The sequence below is a fragment of the Trifolium pratense genome, linkage group LG1, assembly GCF_020283565.1.
Source record: "Trifolium pratense cultivar HEN17-A07 linkage group LG1, ARS_RC_1.1, whole genome shotgun sequence".
Lineage (NCBI taxonomy): Eukaryota > Viridiplantae > Streptophyta > Magnoliopsida > Fabales > Fabaceae > Trifolium > Trifolium pratense.
In genome coordinates, this window is record NC_060059.1 from 46,401,179 (window position 1) to 46,421,686 (window position 20,508).

At 32.2% G+C, this 20,508-nt stretch overlaps 1 protein-coding gene across 6 annotated transcripts; it reads left to right on the forward strand.

The window, feature by feature from the left end:
• Window positions 1-1,636: 1,636 nt before the first annotated feature.
• LOC123904923 (transcription factor PIF1-like) lies at window positions 1,637-16,641 on the forward strand. 6 transcript variants are annotated; one of them, XM_045954530.1, is made up of 11 exons: window positions 1,666-1,950; window positions 2,043-2,151; window positions 2,244-2,922; window positions 11,767-11,812; window positions 12,214-12,269; window positions 13,743-13,844; window positions 13,937-14,002; window positions 14,147-14,212; window positions 14,842-15,234; window positions 16,059-16,134; window positions 16,379-16,641. In XM_045954530.1, the coding sequence occupies exons 2-11, from the start codon at window positions 2,063-2,065 to the stop codon at window positions 16,381-16,383; spliced, it is 1,578 nt and encodes a 525-aa protein (XP_045810486.1). In that variant the 5' UTR covers window positions 1,666-1,950; window positions 2,043-2,062; the 3' UTR covers window positions 16,384-16,641. The 6 variants fall into 6 exon arrangements, with proteins under 6 accessions (XP_045810503.1, XP_045810486.1, XP_045810484.1 ...); XM_045954528.1 differs by having other exon boundaries at window positions 1,667-1,957; XM_045954525.1 differs by lacking the exon at window positions 1,666-1,950 and having other exon boundaries at window positions 1,964-2,151.
• The last annotated feature ends 3,867 nt before the right edge of the window (window positions 16,642-20,508 follow it).

Below are 20,508 nucleotides of genomic sequence, written 5' to 3' on the forward strand. Positions count from 1 at the left end.
GTGTCAATCATGGTTATTTGACTTGTTTTGTCGTAGATGAGTTGTTGTTGATAAGTTGTTGCTACCATACTGTTGTTGTTCATTTTCGTTGATTGACGTTGTTCTTAATTGTCATTAATGTCGTTGTTATTAATAACTAATATGCCATTGTTAATTGATGAGAATGTCGTTGTTAAATTGTCGTTGTTAATTAATGAGAATGTTGTCGTTAAATATGATGAGACGTCGTTGTTAGATGTCTTTGATGTATTGGTTATAGTTATTGCATTCATGCCAGTCCTTATGTCGTTGTTTATGTTGTTGATTGATGAGTTGTTGGATTGTTCAATAATACACCTCTACATTCAATTATTGTTGAGTAGGTTGGTACCACATTCATTTAAAGTCTAGGATTGCATCTCATGCATTGTATATATTGTTTTGATTGTGTATGTTTGTTGTCTTTGGGTTGTTGTTTTGATATGTTCCTTTGACGGTGTTTGATGATGTGCTATTTGTATATTTGTTGACGATTATTTGCCTACTCTTGTTGTTTTATACACTGTTATCTTGTGTGGATGTATTTCCACCTCTCTTGGTTGTCTATGAAAGAGTATTTTATAAAAAGTATTTGAAAATTAGATTATTATTATTTTTGGGTGTCATAGAACACACTTTCCTACACCTAATACATACACCAACACTGTTCACCGTATTTATAATCAATCACTTTCTTCGAATTCATTTAAGTTGCAAATCATGAAGGAGCCAAAAGTTTCCTCTACCTCAACATTACACAAAGGTGATATGAGATCCACATAATTTTGGCAAAAATAAAACTACCATCATCTCCAGTATGCACATGTCATGTCAAGTCCCATACAATTTCGCGATAATGAAAAGGACACATCCACATTATATTTGAACCTTCCTCTAGTTGGTCGAAATTCATAATAAAATCAATGACAATGTATTTGCAAACACTCGCTCTCAAATTAGGTGGATGAGAGTTTTAAAGTGAGAGTAAAAATGAATCAATAAATTAACTAAGACTTACTAATCATTTAGCAATAGTTATTTCATTGACTAGGACCACCACCTGATCACCTCAAACAATGATCTAATACAATTAAGTATTGAATCGAACATTCGAATCAAACATTAAAAAAAACACTCGCCTGATTACATGGACATGAAAATACCATATGGAATAATAGAAGACGATAAAAAGATACTACTACCACTAGTATCATTAACCACTTTAATTTAGTAATTTAAAAGGAATCTAGTCCTAAAATCCTAATAATGATTGATGTTAACATTAAGTATCAAGTACTACTCCAAATTCCCTCTATCCTAATTTATAAGCAAAATTTTACTTTTGAGATTCATTCAATAATGAATGTATTTGATTTATAATATAGGCCAAATACATTAATTTTTTAATAAATATGAAAAGTTAACTTTTACTTATAATTAAGGATGGAGGGAGTATTTAGTAAAAAATTAGTACTAATACTACAACTAAAAAAACTATAATTGACCGTTACTTTTAGCAAGAGAAGAGCATTGACTATCTTTTTACGGAAACATTAAGGAAGAAGTAGAATAAAAAAATTAAATTTTTTTTTGTCAAAAACCCCCTTTTTTGTCATGTACAGTAGCAATTAGCACTAGCTTCCCATTCATTCATTCATTCAATATTCGGTGACACACCTTATCTCTCTTTACTCTATTCTCTTTAACTTTTCATTTCATACTCTCAAAATCAACACAACCAACATCAAATCAAATCAACCATATATTTTTCTAGTATTATTAAACCTTGATTCATATAATACATATACATACATACATAAGATTGAGTCAATTCATTCAAATAGTAAATCTCTCCACAAATAATCTAGCTCCACACAAATTATTAACTTTTTGATTACTATGTTCTGGATCAGCTAACAACTAGCTTCAATAGTAAATTGTCGGTTGATAATTTGATTCTTCAGCTACAATTATTGCTATGTTTTCAGAATTTAATTTTAATTTTCTATTTCATTTCAATTCAGTTCAACACAAGAGAAGCAAAATGAATCACTGTGTACCAGATTTCGATATTCATCATATCGACAAAGAAGATGAAGATTATCATGTACATCTCTCAAAGAAACCTTCAACGTAATTATTCATTGATCTCTCTGTTTCATTTTTTTAAAAAAAAAAAAAATCATTAATTAAATCTAAGAATAGAAAATTGTACTAATTAACAGGCAACAAGACGATGAGATTATGGAACTGTTATGGCAAAACGGTCAAGTTGTGATGCAAAGCCAAAACCACCGCCAATTCAGAAAACCGCCATCACCGGCGGCAAGGAATCATAAAGAGATTCGATCTTCCGATGCAGAGAATTACGAACACTTGTTCATGCAAGAAGATGAAATGGCATCGTGGCTTTTCGATTCCATGAATGAAGATCCTCCTTTCAACCGTCAAGATTTCAGCACAGAATCACTTTTTCATCCAAACGGCGGTGCTGTTATACAAGCAACGGCTTCTCGGCCTCCGATTCATCCGATGAGGAAGCCGGAACAGACGGTGAATAGGAACCACGGTAATGTGAGGAACGAACCAGGCACTTCTTCGAGTTCGATGATTATTGCGGCGGGGAGGGAATCAACAGTGGTCGATTCATGTGATACGCCGATCGTGACGGCGAAGACATATAGATTATCGGAAACGATCAGGAGCACGGCGGAAACTGGATTTGTTAGTGTGAGTACAGGAGGAAAAGCGGCGACAACGAATGGCGGAACGACGATGATGGATATGACAGTGACGTCATCGCCCGATTGTTCAAGCGGGAGTGGTGAACCGGGTCAGAGAAAATCGGAGTTGGACCGGAAAAGGAAACGTCGTGAAACGGAGGAATCTGAGTTTCAGAGCGAGGTCAGTGGAATTACTTTTACCGTTAGTAGTTATTACGCCGCTTTTTTCTTTTTGGCTTTTTTTTTTTTTTTTTTTTTTGTGTGGCTATCGTGCACATGAGTGACGTTAGTTTTTTTTTTTTTTATAAGCATGAGTGACGTTAGTTAGTGTGAACCTTACGCCGTAATCTCTCCGATCTTATTTATTGATAAAAGTATGTTGTTTCACACATATTTTTATAATACATTAAATTTGCATTGAGATTTGTAGAAATGTCAAAATGTGGAACAATTAATTAGGAGTACTTTTGGAGTGATAACATTTAATAAAGTTACTTTTGATAATTTTTGCTTATATTTGAGGCCATAATTTTTGATTGACTTTTGCTTATAAATAAGGTCGGAGGGAGTAATTTGCATTTAATTCAAAGTTGATCTATGAAATTTTACCTTTTCAGGTCTTTGTTTAACATGCACCACCACATTAAGTGGTGCATGGTGCACAAGTTCGTGATACCGTTATAAAGAATTTGAATTTTATAAAATTTACTGTTGGATTGAAAGTTTGTATCGTATAGATCATCCATGTCAATTTTTAAAAGGATAGAAAATCATTTGACGCTAGTTAGTGTGAACCTTACGCCGTAATCTCTCCGGTCTTATTTATTGACAAAAGTATGTTGTTTTACACATATTAAGAAATATGTTATTTTTACTAAATTATCCTTATAATACATTAAATTTGCATTGAGATTTGTAGAAATGTCAAAAAGTGGAACAATTAATTAGGAGTACTTTTGGAATGACAACATTTAATAAAGTTACTTTTGATAATTTTTGCTTATATTTGAAGCCATATTTTTTGATTGACTTTTACTTATAAATAAGGTCGGAGGGAGTAATTTGCATTTAATTCAAAGTCGATCTATGAAATTTTATCTTTTCAGGTCTTTGTTTAACATGCACCACCACATTAAGTGGTGCATGGTGCACAAGTTCGTGATACCGTTATAAAGAATTCGAATTTTATAAAATTTACTGTTGAATTGAAAGTTTGTATCGTATGGATCATCATGTCAATTTTTAAAAGGATTGAAAATCATTTGACGTTAGTTAGTGTGAACCTTACGCCGTAATCTCTCCGGTCTTATTTATTGACAAAAGTATGTTGTTTTACACATATTAAGAAATATGTTATTTTTACTAAATTATCCTTATAATACATTAAATTTGCATTGAGATTTGTAGAAATGTCAAAAAGTGGAACAATTAATTAGGAGTACTTTTGGAATGACAACATTTAATAAAGTTACTTTTGATAATTTTTGCTTATATTTGAAGTCATATTTTTTGATTGACTTTTGCTTATAAATAAGGTCGGAGGGAGTAATTTGCATTTAATTCAAAGTCGATCTATGAAATTTTACCTTTTCAGGTCTTTGTCTAACATGCACCACCACGTTAAGTGGTGCATGGTGCACAAGTTCGTGATACCGTTATAAAGAATTCAAATTTTATAAAATATATTATTAGATTGAAAGTTTGTATCGTATAGATCATTCATGTCAATTTTTAAAAGGATTGAAAATCATTTGATGTGTAATTTAATAATAAAAACTCATAAACCGTTAATCTTGACGAGTCTCAATGACATATCAAATAATTTTCAATTTTTTTAAAATTTGATATAGATGATCTATATGATACAAACTTTCAATCCAACGATAGATTTTGTAAAATTCGTATTCGTTATAACGATAACACTAACTTGTGCATCATACACTACTTAATGTGGTTGTGCATGTTAGATTTGGCCCCATAATATAATTAATGTATCTCAAATATATACTACTCTCTCCGGCTCTTTTTATAAGGAATAATTTAGAAAAAACACATGGACCAAAGAACCTTATCTTTCTTATTAAAATTTTATAATTTATTCAAAAACTAACCTTTAGTGTATATGGAATGAGTTCAGGTCCACTCCATTTCCTTAGGCATTTCCCTCCAGTTCATTGTTAGATTTGTGACATGTGGCAAAAACAAATCTAAAGGCTGGAATTAAATAAGGCGTTTCTTCTTTCTCTCTAATACGCATTCTTTTCTTCTTCGTGCATCAATTCATCTCTCCGTCGCCGCCCCTTCGCTCACCGTCTCTGTTCTCCGGCAAAGCTCTTCCCTAACATATTCTCCCTTCATAAAGCAGAAGAACCACAGCTCCACAACATCACTTACACAATGCAAGGTACAAAACATAAAATGCTAGATATCAGTTTGATCTGCAATTTCTTCCCAATTTTCTTGGATTTGCAATTTTTTTCCCAAATCTTTTTACAAGAAGAAGTTACAACGAGACAGTTAGATCCGTAAGATTATTTCTGTAGAAATGGAGACGACGAGAAAGATTAGGAACCTTGAAGATTATTGTTGTAGAAATGGAGACGACGAGAAAGATTAGATCTGCCACATGTATTGGTTAAAAGCTTGAGACAAGGAGTCTTTAAGGAGTGCATCTTGAAAAGCTTCAGCAACAATTTTTGGAATTGTTTTTGCATAACAAGAGCAACAACGTTGGCGTTGTTCGTGACGATGACGGTGCTTCGACGACGACAAGAAGGCAAAGAGAGAAGGCGAAGCAAGATGGAACCAAGTTGTTGTTGTTGGTCCACGACTGTTTTCGTGTGGCTTGCATAAGTTGAGTTTTTAATCTCACCTGTTGAAATTTGTGATTGCCACATGTCATTCATCCATAAAGGAACCGGAGGGAATGGAGGATAAGGAAATGGAGTGGATCTGAACTCATAGGCAATATGTTACTCTAATTAATGCATAACATTAAAATGAATTACATTAGGCACAATTTAATAAGGGTAGAAATGAAATTGTTTAATTAATAAAGAATAAATTTAAGGCTAAATTGCAGTTTTGGTCCCCACGTTTCATAATTGTGCGATTTTAGTCCCCCTAATTTCAAACGAGCGATTTTAGTTCCCCACGTTTGCCCCTTTTTGCATTTCTTGGTCCCTTTGACTATTTTGACCAAAAAAACTGATGACATGAATTTTGGTGACACATGTCTTAATTTCAATAATATGTATCCGTATCCAAATTTATAACCAGTTATATAACCGGTTTATAAAAAAATATGGTTATGATTATATATCCAAATCCATATAAGTGATTTTGGTTTGGATATGGTTTGGTTTGTCAAAATAACCGACCATGCACACCCCTACTTCTTAAAAATTGGTTTAAGAGTGATATAGCCACTGCTGGAATGCCCTGCAGCAACTGTGGCAGAGCCAGACCTTAATTTAGGGGTGCAAACTTTCTAATTATAGTTAATAATTGTTGTAAAAATTGGACCTAATCACAATAATAAACAACATATAAATTTAAATAACTCAACAAATATCATAGAGAATAAATAAAAATAGAGTTAGCAGAACTTATCTTATGATCGTTGTAATTGATGTCGACACTAAGCAACCACCAAGTCACAAATGAGATGATCTGAGAATAGTTAACCATGAAACAATACCTGAGGCGTGCTGATCGCACTGTCCTTAAGAATTTTTCCGCCTCATAAGCGCAAATCCCCCAGAATTCAACAAGTACTTCCTGGATATGAATCATATCCGAGGTGACAGACTAGCAAGACATAATAGATGCCGGTATTGTAATCCAGCAAGATAACACCTCAATTTTATATGGAAAGATAATATTGATTTTTTGTTGAAAATTATATGTACCCAAAAACTCAATATGTATATGCTCTCATTTTCTTTGTTCTCCCACATCCGTGTGTGTGTATATATATATATATATATATATATATATATATATATATATATATATATATATATATATATATATATATATATATATATATATATATATATATATATATGGGGTTTTCTAACATAGACCCTAGTTAGGTCTAAGTTAGCAAGGTGCACCTTTTCAATTGGACCAAAATACTCATTCTTTTAATTTTTGAAAGAATAGAGCAACAGGGGCATTTCTGTAATTTTACACCAACAGTACACGCGCCCCACCTTCTTAAACCATTAATAGACGCGGATCCAGTGTCGCGCGCGTACCGAAGGACCATGGTTACAGACCGTTGATTTCCATCAGACAGCCAAGATCTGATCTCATCAAGACTGTCTGATCAATCAGACAGCCCAGATCATCCTGATCCATCAGATTCCAGCGTCTGCGCCACACTGGATTACAACCTGGAGAGAGAAAAATTTGCTTTTTAAAAGTAGGACACGTGTCACACAATGGTTGGCTGGGCGTGATTTTTGTTCATTTAATACTTTGAACTCAATTATTTCATTGTAAATTAATTTTTTATTTTTATACCAAAATTCATAATTTTTGTTTGTCTACAAATAGAGACTTGGTTCGTTTGATTTGGACACCGAAAAAAAAACGCAATTTTTCACTACCTTAATCTCATTTTTTGTCTACTAAATACGTTACTTGTGTGTTGTAATTTAACACGCACCACTCAACCAACTCACTGAAACCATTATACCAGGAAAATAGTAGATAATATTCTGGAAGTTTTGGTATATTTTATGAAATTTTTGGAGACCTGAAACTATTTTTAGTTAATTAAATGAGATAAAACGGTAATTAAAAACTAATGTTTGCTTCTGAAACCATTTTACTGGTAGAATGGTTGTACATAGTTATATTCTGAAACCATTTTACTGGTAGAATGGTTTCAATGAGTAATTTATTAATTGTGTTTGCTTCTGAAACCATTTATCTGGTACAATGGTTTCAGAGAGTTGTAATCTGAAACCATTTTGCTGGTAGAATGGTTTCAGTAAGTTGATTATTAGTTATTTGCTTCTGAAACCATTTAGCTTGTAGAATGGTTGCACATAGTTGTATTCTGAAACCATTTTACTGGTAGAATGGTTTCAGTGAGTAATTTATTAATTGTGTTTGCTTCTGAAACCATTTATCTGGTACAATGGTTTCAGAGAGTTGTAATCTGAAACCATTTTGCTGGTAGAATGGTTTCAGTGAGTTGATGTAAGGTAGTGAAAAATGAGATTAAGGTAGTGAAAAATTGGGTTTTTTTTTCTGTGTCCAAATCAAACGAACCAAGTCTCTATTTGTAGAGAGAAAAAAATTATGAATTTTGGTATAAAAAAATAAATAAAAAATTAATTTACAACGAAATAATTGAGTTCAAAATATTAAATGGAAAAAAATCACGCCCAGCCAATCAGACAGCGACACGTGTCCTGCTTTTAAAAAGTAGATTCTTCTCTCCAGGGTGTAATCCAGTGTGGTGCACGCGCTGGAATCGGATGGATTCGGATGATCTGGGCTGTCTGATTGATCAGACAGTCTTGATGAGATCAAATCTTAGCTGTCTGATGGAAATCAACAGCCTGTAACCATGGTACTGCGGTACGCGCGCGACACTGGATCCGCGTCCATTGATGGTAATTTGGTTAATTAATTAAAAAGAATGGGTATTTTGGTCCAACTGAAAAGGTGCACCTTGCTAACTTAGACCCAACTGGGTCTAAGTTAGCAGCCCCCTATATATATATATTCATTGTTATAAAGATAAAACTTTTTCTTCATTATAACCATCATCATGGCTATTAACTCGGAGTAAGTGGGTATTAACATATTATTAATAACAGAAAAACAAAAGTTTATTGAGTAAGCAAAACGTTACTTAACAACTTATTATTAATAATTATTTGAATTCTTTTAAAATTATTAAAATAACTTTAAAATAAATTATTTATATCAAAATATCCAACAATCCCCCACAATTTCTTTTAAAGTTTAGAGAAATATTCAAAAAACATTTCCTGGATTAACATCATTGATGTAATGCATCAAACTGGTGTAGCAAGCTATATGAACCAGTCGTAGACTGATAGTACTTAACACACAGTAACATTGGTGTAGCAAGCTATATGAACCAATGATACTTAGCGTGTGTTAGCGGTCTACCAATCGCATTACACCCCACAGTTCTTGTTGTTGCCGCTATGTTGCGCGAATAGGCCGTGCGTGTGTCTGGATTCATTCATGAGTGCTCTAGAGATTTCGCTAAGATCTCATACAAGCGGCCCCACTTGACACTCACATAGGTGATTTCATCATGTGTATGCTGCAAATCATACATCACCCATAAGGGATATGAAATTCATTAAAAGTTTATATAATAAGCTTAACCTCTCAAAAATGCAGTGTCTAGCACTTTCTCACTCACACCATAAGAAAAGGACTAAGTCAAAAATTAATTAACTAATTTTTGGTGCTAGCAGATCTAACAAGTAACTTGTTCTTACCCATATGAACCTTATTCGTGGGATCTCCAATCACAAAGGTTGGGTTCCTATCACTTGTTGATTTCAAATGGCTTAAGTCCGATTTCCCTCGATGTGTCACAAAATTATTTATTCCAGGGGCTTTATTTGGTACGTACTTTACACAAATGATGAAGACATAATTTTCTTTCATAAAGTATAATATTGACTAAGATGTCTCTAAGTCAATTAATCTTATATTTATCAAGTTTATAACAACAAGCTTGTTCTTCACAATAAATTTATACACGTCTGCTTAGTTAACTAAGCGACAACATTCTCACTTAGAATAATAAAATTCACTTATTGATTTTATTTTCATCTTCTCTTATCCAATTAACATCATTGTATTATTTTAATACAATGGCTCATCGCATTAAGCGATATCTCATGTATTGTCAAACTAACTTTCATAATATAATTCATCAGGTGACAAATTCTAAGTGACAACATCTCTACAAATGAGAAAATGAAACTCAATATTTGATTTATTATATAGGTTTACTTGAAAGACTATCAAGCGATAACACCCCCACATTTGATAACATAGGTGGATTTTTATTCAGGTCTACTTGAATTTATTTCAAGTGGCAGTGCCCCTCAATAAGGACAATATATAATTTCGCACATTATGATATATTTTCTCATAAACAAATTTCACTAAACATCATTGTATTATATACAATGGACAATCCACAATTTCTCTAAACATCATTGTATTATTTTAATACAATGGATAATCCACAATATACCATATTATATTATAGTTTATGGTATCTCAAAAATATTTCATGAATCACAGTCATATACAGGTCTACTTAGAATATTTCTAAGCGACAAATTTTCTTTCACGTAGCATATAGGTATCTCTATGAATACCTCAATGTCATGAAATTTCTCAATAAAACATCTCAATTTACTTTAAACTCTACAAGTTTAATTTACATGCTTCAGTAACAACAAATATCATTGCATCACTTGAATAACAATTAGTGGACAATATATACACCGAACTACCAAGTGCCATAAAATAATTGGTCTAATACAGCTATACCATAAAAATTAACTTCACAGCAGAGAAACCAATATGCAAAGTGTATGCCACTGTATTTTCGTTTTTATATGTCCAGGTTATTCAAATAAGCCAATATCTCAAACCTCATGAAAAATTATATGTTTAAATCACTTAGAGCAATATGACAAACACTTACACAAGAAACTAAGAATCTCACAATTAAGATTGTTGTAAAAATTAGACCTAATCACAATAATAAATAATATATAAATTTAAATAACTCAACAAATATCATAGAGAATAAATTAAAATAGAGTTAGCAGAACTTATCTTATGATCGTTGTAATTGATGTCGACACTAAGCAACCACTGAGTCACAAATGAGATGATCTGAGAATAGTTAACCATGAAACAATACATGAGGCGTGCTGATCGCACTGTCCTTAAGGATTTATCCGTCTCATAAGCGCAAATCCCCCAAGATTCAACAGGTACTTCCCGGATATGAATCATATCCGAGGTGACAGAACTAGCAAGAAATAATAGATGCCGATAAGTAATCCAGGAAGATAACACCTCAATTTTATATGGAAAGATAATATTGATTTTTTGTTGAAAATTATATGTACCCAAAAACTCGATATGTATATGCTCTCATTTTCTTTGTTCTCCCACATCCATATATATATATTCATTGTTATAAAGATAAAACTTTTTCTACATTATAACCATCATCATGGCTATTAACTAGGAGTAAGTGGGTATTAACAAATTATTATTAATAACAGAAAAACAAAAGTTTATTGAGTAAGCAAAATGTTACTTAACAACTTATTATTAATAATTATTTGAATTCTTTTAAAACTATTAAAATAACTTTAAAATAAATTATTTATATCAAAATATCCAACAATAATCACCCTATGTATTTATTTGTATGCGTCGGTTTTGTAGAGAATAGTGTTTTCTTTTTAATTGTCATTATTAAATTTCAAAGGGCCGGGGTTTCAAATCGTGATTCTCACTTATTAATCTTAATGAGAGAATTTCTAACCATTAGATTATTTAATAAAAAAAACTAATGAATGGTTAAGGTTATCATAAGAAAATGACAAAAAATTATTTCAAAAGTAAAATTTATGAATTTTTTTGTATATATGTAAATAATTTTAAAATGACAATTAAAAGTGAACAAAAATAGTGTAAATTTAAATAAAATCGTAAATATGTGCTCCATCTTATATATAAACAAATTTTACTTTTTATATTCATTCAATAATTACAGGTCCATAATATGAACTAAATAAATTAATAATTGAGTAAATTAATAAATTTTAATTATATATTATAATTACGCTCAAGCTAAAAAATAAATAAATTAGTTTGTAATATATATATATATATATATATATATATATATATATATATGCAAACTATATGCATGATATTCACTTTATCTTAGTGCTAAACCTTATGTATGTGTTTTGCCTAGGATGTGGTTTCAAACCTACTGGTTGCATGGTGGGCAATGTTGAAAAGTAAGGGATGCAAGTGCACTTTTTAGAGTGAAATGTCAAATACTTCTTAAAATAGATAAATACCCTCTTGAAATTATAAAACGTCAATCAAATTGCCCGATTCTCCATTTACTCCGTATGTTTTGATGATGTGATTGTTAACTGCATATGTGTCACGTTACATGAGAGGGGTAATTGATCAGGATACGTCTCAAAAGGGTTAAAATTTGTAAAATCAAAGGGCTAATTGACTGACATTAGAGCTAATAGCCCCCTGGTTTTGTAAATTTTTACCAATGTTACAGCATTTTGGTTTCTATTTGTTTTATGTTTCAAGTTCTTGTGCTTTTGTGTGCGGTTAGTCCTATTTATGAGTTTGAAAGTATATGTGAATGTCGACGACGGCGTTTTAAACATTCAAGGCGGCAGAGGCGAACAGGTTTGTGGCGGTGGAAAGAGCACCACAACGGTGGGTCAGGTAAGGAAAGAAGGAAGTGATCTGAGTGTTCTGTTACAACAATACTTTATGATTTATTTTTATTAATTTAAAAAATAAGTGACATGTGGCACAACCTAAGACATGAGATTGATCTAATGGGTGCAGTTAGGCTGCAGTTTCCGCGTAAAAGTCAGCTCAATCCTTGTCCTTCTCAGTTCTCACAATCACACCAAATTTATTTTTTTCTTCAAATAAGTGGGATGACCGAGATTCGACTTAGTGTTCTCAACGGAACTAAAATATGGTGCTTCAAGACCAATTCAAGTAACCGATCATTTTCTTGAGACATGAAATGATATTTGTTCTCATCAAGTGATATATAAGTTTCTCGATGCACAAAACCTTATTAAAATACAAATTTGCGATTTCAAACAAACTTTTATCATCAAACATATTTCATTTCAAACTTTTCTTTAATTTAGATTTCGAGAATTCTTCAGGAATTTTATTAATTTCCAAATATTTTCTCTAAAAATGGACAAATGTTGTCATTCTCATGTTCCTCATTTGGGAATACTCACTAAAATTGTTATACAACATTCATTTTGGTACATTAGAATTTTTTTTTTGTCAAATAGTTTAATGGCTAAAAACTTTTTTTTGGTACATAAGAATCTTTTTCTAATACAGTAATAAGGATTAAGGACTCCTATATACTCCCTTCGTCCCTAATCATAAGCACTCTTTCAAATATAAAATTTGTTCATAAATATAAGTTTATTTTCAATTCCCTAGACACATTTATTACTTTTCCAAACATACCCCTACTTTGCATTGAAATACGAAAAGTCAACTACAAATACATTTTTTTACAAAGGACAATTTAGTAATTATAATACCAAAAAAATACACATTTATTACACTATCAACTTTTCTTAATATGCGTGAAAAACTTCAATGAGAGCTTATATTAAGGGACGGAGGGAGTACTATATAGCGAAACAATGCCTCGCGAATGACTCAATTTCGGTTCGGTAACCAATTAAAAAAAATTCTGGCCGGAAAACAGATGTTGGGGAGGGATGCTAATTTACCTTCAATATTTTGCCATGTTCTTATTGTGTGCCTTCACAATGTGTGTTACTCATCACATTTCTCGCTATAAAGATCATTTTCCTTACTAGTATTTCTTTTGGTCTTTAATATACAAAAAAAAATATATATTATTTTTTTCCTTAATTTTCCTTAATATTATTTTTTTTCTTAATATTGAGTAACTAATATACCTTACCTACAATATAGACTAAGTATATTAATTAGTTATTTAATGTATCTAAAAAGAAAATTTTCATTTATAAGTTGGTGGTTTCCCATTAAAACAGATTAATTACTGCCGTACACCAAAAGTGTGTTGTCTCTTTTGCATTTTTACTTTTTTTCAATTTGTATAAAGTTATGCTATTATGTTGCTTCCATATAATATACTTATCTCTATCTGTTTTACTGCAAAAGGATGTTGATTTTGAATGTCAAGAAGGAAAAAAACAAGTCCGTGGATCTACATCATCTACAAAGAGATCCCGAGCTGCAGAGGTTCATAATCTCTCAGAGAGGGTATGTACATACATTACTTTAATTAATTGAGTCTATAATTTGATGTTGTCTTTCTCTTATATGAATGTTTTCATATTGAACTATATGTGCAGAAGCGTCGAGATAGGATTAATGAAAAGATGAAAGCTTTGCAAGAACTTATACCGCAGTGCAACAAGGCGAACACTAAATAACTTTTTCACTATTTTTTCTTTGCATAAAATTTTCACTACTATTTTTGTTTTCATTAGGAGTATACTACTGGATTTTACTTCTGACTTCATAATTGTTTCTAATTTTGATTCATTTTATGAATTTGATAGTCTGACAAAGCTTCAATGTTGGATGAAGCAATCGAATACTTGAAGTCATTGCAGCTACAAGTGCAGGTAAAGTCTTCAATTCTGCTTGCCTAGTTTGCAAATGTGTTCTTAGAAAGTCTACTTATCCTCACTTCAATTATTACGGCCCTTTCTTATGTAAACAATATGTTTTTTAAACAAAGCATGAAGTACCAGTTGTAAAACATGAACATGCAATCTACTACTTGATTTTGGACAATTAATCTGCACCCACCATTTATAAAATGATTTTGACCTTCAAAAAAGTCTTCGGAGGAAATGATATCAGACATTGTGAACATAAAGAGGGAAAGACAATGTATGTTTTCTATTCAGGAAACAGCACATGCTTTAAGGGTGATAGTCAGAGCCAAAGATTTTGTATTATTTAAGGATTTTAGTATTATTTATTCATGTGTTTGCATGTTCTACAATTATCACTCTGTAACTCACGCCTATATATACACTACTTAGTGTATGTTTCGTATTATGGTGGATACATTAGAATCACGGTAGTTACACTTAATAGCTTCTGTAAAATCACGATGGATCACCGTGATTCTGGTATACCCACCGCCGTAATACCAAACATAGACTTAATATACCATTTGTATCTACATATTACTTGATCATGTACTACATTTGTGACAAAAACAAAGTGAAATTTCTTTATGCAGATGATGTCCATGGGATGTGGCATGGTACCTATGATGTTTCCTGGAATCCAACAGTTTATGCCGACGATGGGGATGGGAGTGGGAATGGGTTTGGGGATGGAAATGGGAATGAACAGACCAGTGATGCCATTTCCTAACATGTTAGCTAGTTATCCTTTACCAGCAGCAACAGTAGCTGCTCAATTTGGACCAAGGTTCGGTATGCCTCCTTTCCATATGCCCCATGTTCCTGCAGCACCTGATTTAACCAGAATGCAAGCAGAAAATCAATCAGATAACCCCCTTAACTCCATTGGAACTCTGCCTCCAGATCAATCACGCATCCCAAACCCAAACTCCACCGATCCTTACCAGCAATACCTAGGTCCCCACCAGGTGCAGCAATTAATGCAGGTAAATGCTGTCCTTAATACTGTGTCCTTAATGTTTTTAGACAGCTTTTAAGGTATTTTGTTGCACCTGATTCCTGCCATCTGCATTTCATCTTGGGTGTATCCATCACAATAATAAAATAATTTAGTACCAATTTCGAGATGATATGCGGCAACGTACACATTGTGAAAAAAATTAACTTTACTGGTCCATTCCTCAGACATTAAATTCAAATTTTATGTTGAACGCCCCTTCTTCCATAGGGAAGAGAGGGAAGAATCTCTTTAGGCTTTGAGAGTTAGGAGGGAAATGAAGGGAAGGGCAAGGAGGTAAATTTTTCACCTTGTTTGGGAAAATGGTTTTAGAAATGAAGAAAAAAAAAACTTATTTATTGAGGTAAATCTTAATGCATGTTTTTAGCTCATCTAAAAGGAGTAGTATTTACCCGAGAACGCTTATATGAGATGATACATGTCTCTTCTAGCTTAATCAAAGTCTTCGGTTCAATCTCTGACTTGGGTATGCAACCGCGTTAAAATTCTTAGGGAGAGTTTACCGCCCATTTGGGTCCCACAAGACTCGAGGGATTAGTCTCTGTAATTGTGCGCAAAGGATACTCAGTTTACACAATAATAAATAAATAAAAGGAGTAGTATTTTAGTCAAAAAAACAAAAATAATCTCTATGTAAGGTGGGTGACTACTCTCATTTCTGGTGATAGTACTTGTTTTCTTTTTTGACAGTGGTGATAGTACTTGTTATATCCTTTTAGTAATGTCTTCTTTTTAAATATATGGCACAAAGATGTTAAAATTTATGAGGTCCATTTGCAAATTTGGAATCAGGCAATGAACCAGCAAAATGTCAACAGACCAGGTACCAGTGGGAACCAAGATAATCCTCAAAAGCATCATCAGTCAGGTAAATTGCCAGTAGGGTTTTCTGGTATTTAATTTTGTTTTATTGTTTTCTTATGATACAATATAACTTACAAACATCCTAAGTAACAAGATCAAGTTTACTATATAAAAGAAAATGCTATTTTCAAATCCAGTTGGCCTAATCTTGCCTTTGTTAATTATACTTACAAGAGTACTAATCATATTTAGTGATATTCTTCAAAAAGGACAACTAATCATTAATAATGAATTTATGTACACTGCAGGTTAGGTTACCCGGCATCTAGATATCATATCAGCTGCCATGGTGGTGTAATGTGCGAGAACTAACATTTTAGCAGATCTCAGTAGCATCCATCAGAAAAAAAAAAGAAGAAAAAAAACAGATCTCAGTATTGTTTGTTGCCCTATTATTATTATTATTAGGCCAAGTATATTAAGCACCCCTAAAAATGGGGGTTTATGGTGCACCAAACCATTTTTACTGCGGTCTCACCTCAATTTAAAATCTGATTATTTTAAGTAACAATGCAAGATGACGTTTCTACCCCTGAAGCATGGAATTGGATACTCTCCTTCTCCAAATATTGTCCATTAGATCAATCAAATGGTTCAAAATTTATAAGAGAATAAAATTAAAAAAAGAAATGAATATGAATATTTAAATCCCGAACAGCAAAAACGCACAACTTAAAGATGGACGCGGGTTGCCAGTCGCCGGCGATTGTTGTTGGTGGTTGCCAGTATCAATCTTTTCTCTACAGCACCACCTCCCAAATCAACTCATCATAATCACAATCACCCAATTCCTCAACGATGATTACGACTATTTTTCAAGGGCATATAACAATTGTTTAAACAAATAAAACAAAAGGGTTATGCCTAATCGCATTCTAAAATAATTAAGGGTAAATAATGTCATACCCCCCTGCAAAATAGGCGAGTTTTGCGTTACCATATTTTTGAGATTATCCCCCTGCAATGTCAAGATTCCTTGCGTTACCCCCCTGGCTCAACAAGTGGGCATATGACATGGGCGAATCTTGACGTGGCATGACACGTGGAAATTAATTTATTTTTTATTTATTTTAAATTGCCAACTTAGTAATTATTTATTTTTTAATTAAAAAAAAATGAAAAAAACTTTTTTTTTTAAAGAAACTTTTTTTTTACGGTAACTTTTTTTTTAAAGAAATCTTTTTTTTTTTTAAAGAAACTTTTTTATTTAAAGAAATTTTTTTATTTAAAGAAACTTTTTTTTTTCGTTCCGTTCATATGCAGCGATTGTTATTCGTTTTCAATTTCAATTTGGGGGTAGGGCAAAGCGATTGTTCTTGCGTTACTATGTGATTGCAGTTTTTTTTTTTTGGTTACTCTATTATTATTAGTTATTATTATTATTATTATTATTAGTTTTTTGGTTACTATTATTATTATTAGTTTTTTTTTCATCTTCATTTTTTTTTTTTGGTTACTCTATTATTAGTTATTATATATATATAAGAATTTTTTTTTATATATATAATAACAACTTTTAGTCAAAAAAAAAAAATTCTTTTAAGTAAGTTCATAAAAATATAACAACTTTTAAGTTTTTTTTCATTTTTTTAATTAAAAACTCACATTAATTAATGAGTTGGTAATTAAAAATAAATAAAAAATAAATTAATTTCCACGTGTCATGCCACGTCAAGATTCTTCCATGTCATATGCCCACTTGTTGAGCCAGGGGGGTAACGCAAAGAATCTTGACATTGCAGGGGGTAATCTCAAAAAAATATTTTGCAGGGGGGTAACGCAAAACTCGCCTATTTTGCAGGGGGGTATAATACTATTTACCCAATAATTAATTTATACCTTATAATTCAAATTAGACGATGACTACCATTAATTCCATTATAAATACTTACTTTAAAACTTGAAATTCAAATTAGACAATGGTTATGACTATTCTTCAAGGGCATGTAACAATTGTTTAAAAAAATAAAAAAATGGTTATGACTAATCCCATTCTAAAATGCTTAATTTATATCTAGGAATTCAAATTAGACGATGACTACCACTAATTCCATTATAAATACATACTTTAGAAGTTGAAATTCAAACTAGACGATGATTACGACTATTCTTCAAGGGCATATAACAATTGTTTAAACAAATAAAAAAAAGAGTTATGACTAATCGCATTCTAAAATGCTTAATTTATATCTAGGAATTTAAATTAGACGATAATTACCACTAATTCCATTATAAATACATACTTTAGAAGTTGAAATTCAAATTAGACGATGGTTATGACTATTCTTCAAGGGCATGTAACAATTGTTTAACTCTTCTATTTGAAAAATCGAATTCTAAAATGCTTAATTTCGACCTTCGAATTCAACTTAGGCGATGTTCATGCTTAATCGCACTATAAAATACTTAATTTAGATCATCGAATTCAAATTAGACATTGCTTATGCCTAATCACACAATAAAATACTTACTTTAGACCTAGGAATTCAAATTAGACGATGACTACGACTAATCCATTATAAAATACTTACTTTAGACCTAGGAATTCAAATTAGATGATGATTACGACTAATCCATTATAAAATACTTACTTTACACTTAGGAATTCAAATTAGACGATGACTACCACCAATCCATTATAAAATACTTACTTTAGACCTAGGAATTCAAATTAGACGATGATTACCACTAATCCATTATAAAATACTTACTTTAGACCTTAAAATTCAAATTAGACGATGTTTACGACTAATCGCATTATAAAATACTTACTTTAGACATTAGAATTCAAATTAGACGATAGTTACTACTAATCGCATTATAAAATACTTACTTTAGACCTATAAATTCAAATTAGATGATGATTACGACTAATCCATTATAAAAAACTTACTTTAGACTTATAAATTCAAATTAGACGCTGACTACCACCAATCCATTATAAAATGCTTACTTTAGACCTTAAAATTCAAATTAGACGATGGTTACGACTAATCGCATTATAAAATAATTAATTTAGACATTGGAATTCAAATTAGACGATGGTTCGCTGCAGTCTAGCAGTGGACCAGTCTGTCGTCGAGTAATAATTCACACTCTAGTGTTTAGAATGAGTTTATATCCACAGGGATTTTTAGAATTGAGTATTGGGTCTAACTCAACCTTACAAAACCGGCTTGTAAGGTGAGGATTGCCTCTAGTATATAAACACTTAGTCAGACCATCTCTCAACCGATGTGGGACTCTTAACACCCCCCCTCACGCCCAGCACTATTGGGCTTGGTGCGTGGATATAAACGGTAGGTGGCCCGATAACGGAAACCTGATAACAGGTGGCCCAACGGATCGTGGAGAGGCTCTGATACCATCTTAGAATTGAGTATTGGGCCTAACTCAACCTTACAAAACCGGCTTGTAAGGTGAGGATTGCCTCTAGTATATAAACACTTAGTCAGACCATCTCTCAACCGATGTGGGACTCTTAACAGGGATCGTGCCAAGGCAAGTTTCGTTTAGAAATTAAGATAGTTTTGTTTTCGCTTTGTTTGAAAAAGGTTTTGAGACAGGAGTTAGATAATATAAGACTAAAGATAAACGAAAGAGTTCAAGATGATAAAAGTAGGTTAAGTGCTTTCGAATCGCTCCCCTATTCCTGCTCGGTAACTGGCGTATTTCTTCCTTTTCCCTCTTTTTTATGCATTTTCCACTTTTCTTACTTCTTGGTCAAGTAACTTCGTAACCTCAGGTATTTGCTTGGATTTTGTCTTCAATCACTACTAAAACTACTAAAAAACTAATATAAAATACTACTAAAAACATCATATAATGACTGTCATCAATGGTTATGCCTAATCGCAATATAAAATTTGTAATTTAGACATTGGAATTCAAATTAGACGATGATTACGACTAATAGCATTATAAAATACTTACTTTAGACCTAGAAATTCAAATTAGACGATGACTACCACTAATCCATTAAGGAGAAAACATCTCTAGGAAAAAAATTGAAGCTTGAAGGTGATCAGCGGAGGACGAAATTGAAGAACAAGTTAGAGGTAATTAGGTAAGTATACCTTGACAGAAAATTAAAAGCATTGATTCGATTTTGCTTTGACGTGGAAGCTCCAATTTGTGGCTTCCAAGTTACTCACGTTTGGGACCAGATCTGCGTTTTTGGGACTCGAGTTTGTAGCTACCCAAACACCGAGGAATTTGTTCAAATCGCGTTTCAGTCTCAAGACTCACGTTTGAGGAAATAAAATACAGAACCAAACATGTACTTAATGGAATTTTTTTAATTAAAGACAATTATCGGAAACTATTTGGAAATAAGTGGGAAAGACAAATTGGAGTAGTAACCGTACATGAATGACAG

What these genes read in the sequence shown, in the direction of transcription:
- LOC123904923 (XM_045954525.1), top strand. Translation starts at nt 1,997, where the DNA reads ATGTTTTCAGAATTTAATTTTAATTTTCTATTTCATTTCAATTCAGTT. An exon ending in CTCTCAAAGAAACCTTCAAC is followed by an intron (nt 2,152 to 2,243) that starts GTAATTATTCAT and finishes ACTAATTAACAG; the next exon opens with GCAACAAGACGATGAGATTA. An exon ending in TTCATAATCTCTCAGAGAGG is followed by an intron (nt 13,845 to 13,936) that starts GTATGTACATAC and finishes CTATATGTGCAG; the next exon opens with AAGCGTCGAGATAGGATTAA.